Source organism: Salmo salar, chromosome 18, assembly GCF_965601325.2.
Source record: "Salmo salar chromosome 18, fSalSal1, whole genome shotgun sequence".
Lineage (NCBI taxonomy): Eukaryota > Metazoa > Chordata > Actinopteri > Salmoniformes > Salmonidae > Salmo > Salmo salar.
This window is the reverse complement of record NC_138308.1, coordinates 38,355,001-38,360,000: the sequence shown is the minus strand read 5'-3', so window position 1 is coordinate 38,360,000 and position 5,000 is coordinate 38,355,001. Positions and strand designations below refer to the sequence as shown.

The 5,000-nt window shown below is 37.9% G+C and overlaps 1 protein-coding gene across 2 annotated transcripts in view; it reads right to left on the bottom strand.

Moving 5' to 3' along the window:
- The window catches only part of LOC106613898 (homeobox protein Meis1), a 167,944-nt gene that overhangs the window by 45,208 nt on the left and 117,736 nt on the right, over positions 1–5,000 (bottom strand). For both annotated transcript variants that reach the window (XM_082964961.1, XM_082964960.1), the window contains exon 9: positions 84–160. In XM_082964961.1, the coding sequence (XP_082821087.1) occupies positions 84–160 (77 nt within the window). The remainder of the gene's footprint in view (positions 1–83; positions 161–5,000) is intronic.

The following is a 5,000-nucleotide window of genomic DNA, read 5'->3' as shown; positions in this document are numbered from 1 at the left end:
TGTGTGTGTGTGTGTGTGTGTGTGTGTGTGTGTGTGTGTGTGTGTGTGTGTGTGTGTGTGTGTGTGTGTGTGAGATGACTCACCAGTTGTTCACTTGTAGGATGGTGAGGCCTGTGTCTTGTGCCAGCTGTTTCTTCTGTTCTTCTGAAGGGTAGGGGTGCTGTAAGAGGAGGGACAGAAACACAGATTAGACAACTGTACTGGCCATCAATTCATTAAGACAACTGTTCTGGCCATCAATTCATTAAGACAACTGTACTGGCCATCAATTCATTAAGACAACTGTACTGGCCATCAATTCATTAAGACAACTGTACTGGCCATCAATTCATTAAGACAACTGTACTGGCCATCAATTCATTAAGACAACTGTACTGGCCATCAATTCATTAAGACAACTGTACTGGCCATCAATTCATTAAGACAACTGTACTGGCCATCAATTCATTAAGACAACTGTACTGGCCATCAATTCATTAAGACAACTGTACTGGCCATCAATTCATTAAGACAACTGTACTGGCCATCAATTCATTAAGACAACTGTACTGGCTATCAATTCATTAAGACAACTGTACTGGCCATCAATTCATTAAGACAACTGTACTGGCCATCAATTCATTAAGACAACAGTTCTGGCCATCAATTCATTAAGACAACTGTACTGGCCATCAATTCATTAAGACAACTGTACTGGCCATCAATTCATTAAGACAACTGTACTGGCCATCAATTCATTAAGACAACTGTACTGGCCATCAATTCATTAAGACAACTGTACTGGCCATCAATTCATTAAGACAACTGTACTGGCCATCAATTCATTCATTAAGACAACTGTACTGGCCATCAATTCATTAAGACAACTGTACTGGCCATCAATTCATTAAGACAACTGTACTGGCCATCAATTCATTAAGACAACTGTACTGGCCATCAATTCATTAAGACAACTGTACTGGCCATCAATTCATTAAGACAACTGTACTGGCCATCAATTCATTAAGACAACTGTACTGGCCATCAATTCATTCATTAAGACAACTGTACTGGCCATCAATTCATTAAGACAACTGTACTGGCCATCAATTCATTCATTAAGACAACTGTACTGGCCATCAATTCATTCATTAAGACAACAGTTCTGGCCATCAATTCATTAAGACAACTGTACTGGCTATCAATTCATTAAGACAACTGTACTGGCCATCAATTCATTAAGACAACTGTACTGGCTATCAATTCATTAAGACAACTGTACTGGCCATCAATTCATTAAGACAACTGTACTGGCCATCAATTCATTAAGACAACTGTACTGGCCATCAATTCATTAAGACAACTGTACTGGCTATCAATTCATTAAGACAACTGTACTGGCCATCAATTCATTAAGACAACTGTACTGGCCATCAATTCATTAAGACAACTGTACTGGCCATCAATTCATTAAGACAACTGTATTGGCCATCAATTCATTAAGACAACTGTACTGGCCATCAATTCATTAAGACAACTGTACTGGCCATCAATTCATTAAGACAACAGTTCTGGCCATCAATTCATTAAGACAACTGTACTGGCCATCAATTCATTAAGACAACTGTACTGGCCATCAATTCATTAAGACAACTGTACTGGCCATCAATTCATTAAGACAACTGTACTGGCCATCAATTCATTAAGACAACTGTACTGGCCATCAATTCATTAAGACAACTGTACTGGCCATCAATTCATTAAGACAACTGTACTGGCCATCAATTCATTAAGACAACTGTACTGGCCATCAATTCATTAAGACAACTGTACTGGCCATCAATTCATTCATTAAGACAACTGTACTGGCCATCAATTCATTAAGACAACTGTACTGGCCATCAATTCATTAAGACAACTGTACTGGCCATCAATTCATTAAGACAACTGTACTGGCCATCAATTCATTAAGACAACTGTACTGGCCATCAATTCATTAAGACAACTGTACTGGCCATCAATTCATTCATTAAGACAACTGTACTGGCCATCAATTCATTAAGACAACTGTACTGGCCATCAATTCATTAAGACAACTGTACTGGCTATCAATTCATTAAGACAACTGTACTGGCCATCAATTCATTAAGACAACTGTACTGGCCATCAATTCATTAAGACAACTGTACTGGCCATCAATTCATTAAGACAACTGTACTGGCCATCAATTCATTAAGACAACTGTACTGGCCATCAATTCATTAAGACAACTGTACTGGCCATCAATTCATTAAGACAACAGTTCTGGCCATCAATTCATTAAGACAACTGTACTGGCTATCAATTCATTAAGACAACTGTACTGGCCATCAATTCATTAAGACAACTGTACTGGCTATCAATTCATTAAGACAACTGTACTGGCCATCAATTCATTAAGACAACTGTACTGGCCATCAATTCATTAAGACAACTGTACTGGCCATCAATTCATTAAGACAACTGTACTGGCCATCAATTCATTAAGACAACTGTACTGGCTATCAATTCATTAAGACAACTGTACTGGCCATCAATTCATTAAGACAACTGTACTGGCCATCAATTCATTAAGACAACTGTACTGGCCATCAATTCATTAAGACAACTGTACTGGCCATCAATTCATTAAGACAACTGTACTGGCTATCAATTCATTAAGACAACTGTACTGGCCATCAATTCATTCATTAAGACAACTGTACTGGCCATCAATTCATTAAGACAACTGTACTGGACATCAATTCATTAAGACAACTGTACTGGCCATCAATTCATTCATTAAGACAACTGTACTGGCCATCAATTCATTAAGACAACTGTACTGGCCATTAATTCATTAAGACAACTGTACTGGCCATCAATTCATTAAGACAACTGTACTGGCCATCAATTCATTCATTAAGACAACTGTACTGGCTATCAATTAATTCATTAAGATAACTGTACTGGCCATCAATTCATTAAGACAACTGTACTGGCCATCAATTCATTCATTAAGACAACTGTACTGGCTATCAATTCATTCATTAAGACAACTGTACTGGCCATCAATTCATTAAGACAACTGTTCTGGCCATCAATTCATTAAGACAACTGTTCTGGCCATCAATTCATTCATTAAGACAACTGTACTGGCCATCAATTCATTAAGACAACTGTACTGGCCATCAATTCATTCATTAAGACAACTGTACTGGCTATCAATTCATTCATTAAGACAACTGTACTGGCCATCAATTCATTAAGACAACTGTACTGGCAATCAATTCATTAAGACAACTGTACTGGCCATCAATTCATTAAGACAACTGTACTAGCTATCAATTCATTAAGACAACTGTACTGGCCATCAATTCATTCATTAAGACAACTGTTCTGGCCATCAATTCATTCATTAAGACAACTGTACTGGCTATCAATTCATTAAGACAACTGTACTGGCCATCAATTCATTAAGACAACTGTACTGGCCATCAATTCATTAAGACAACTGTACTGGCCATCAATTCATTAAGACAACTGTACTGGCCATCAATTCATTAAGACAACTGTACTGGCCATCAATTCATTAAGACAACTGTACTGGCTATCAATTCATTAAGACAACTGTACTGGCCATTAGGACACTTTGCTTTATCTTGGCGAGGTCGCAGTTGTAAATGAGAACTTGTTCTCAACTAGCCTACCTGGTTAAATATATATTTTTTAATTAATTAAGACAACTGTAAAGGCCATCAATTCATTCATTCATTCATTTTGTAATTTCTATAAAAGGTGTGCTTTGAATTTGCAAGAGAGATGTAGGGGAGGCGGGTAGTATAAACACAGTCTACACACACACACACGCACGCACACATGCACACACGCACGCACGCACACACACACACACACACTTGAAGGCCCGCTAATGAGTGTGTAGAAGCCGAGGTGTGTCTCTGAATCATTAATGGAATATGAGATGTGCTAATTATTGGCAGTAAAAAGCAGAGCCAATTATAAAGTTAAGTGAAGTGGAGAAACAGCAACAGTCATTAGAGAGAGAGCGAGAGAGAGAGAGAGAGAGAGGAGAGAGAGGAGAGAGAGGAGAGAGGGAGAGAGAGAGAGAGAGGAGAGAGGGAGAGAGAGAGAGAGAGAGAGAGAGAGAGAGAGAGAGAGAGAGAGAGAAAGACTAGGTTATATTCCAGGTTGATTTGAATGATGTGTGTTATATGTTATTCTGTATATGTATTGAGAAAGGCTGCCGTAGTGTTACAGACTCAGTGAGCATAGCCTTGCTATTGAGAAAGGCCGCCGTAGGCAGACCTGGCTCTCAAGAGAAGACAGGCTATGTGTACACTTCACACAAAATGAGGTGGAAACTGAGCTGCACTTCCTAACCTCCTGCCAAATGTATGACCATATCAGAGACACATATTTTCCTCAGATTGCACAGACCCACAAAGAATTTGAAAACAAATCCAATTTTGATAAACTCCCATATCTACTGGGTGAAATACCACAGTGTGACATCACAGCAGCAAGATGTGTGACCTGTTGCCACAAGAACAGATGAACCAGTGAAGAACAAACATCATTGTAAATACAACGCAAATGTATGTTTATTTACATTAACTTTTATACTTTAACTATTTGCATATCATTTAAACACTGTATATATACATAATATGACATTTGAAATGTATTTATTCTTGAGGAAATTTAGTAAGTGTAATGTTTTTCACTAATTATCTATTTCACTTGCTTTGGCAATATAAACACACAGTATGTTTCCCATGCCAATAAACCCCCTTAAATTGAAATGTAATTGAAATAGAGAGAGAGCGAGAGCGAGAGCGAGAGAGAGAGAGAGAGAGAGAGAGAGAGAGAGAGAGAGAGAATATATACATAATATGACATTTGTAATGTCTTTATTGTTTTTGAACTTCTGTGAGTGTAATGTTTACTGTTCATTTTTATTGTTTATTTCACTTTTGTATATT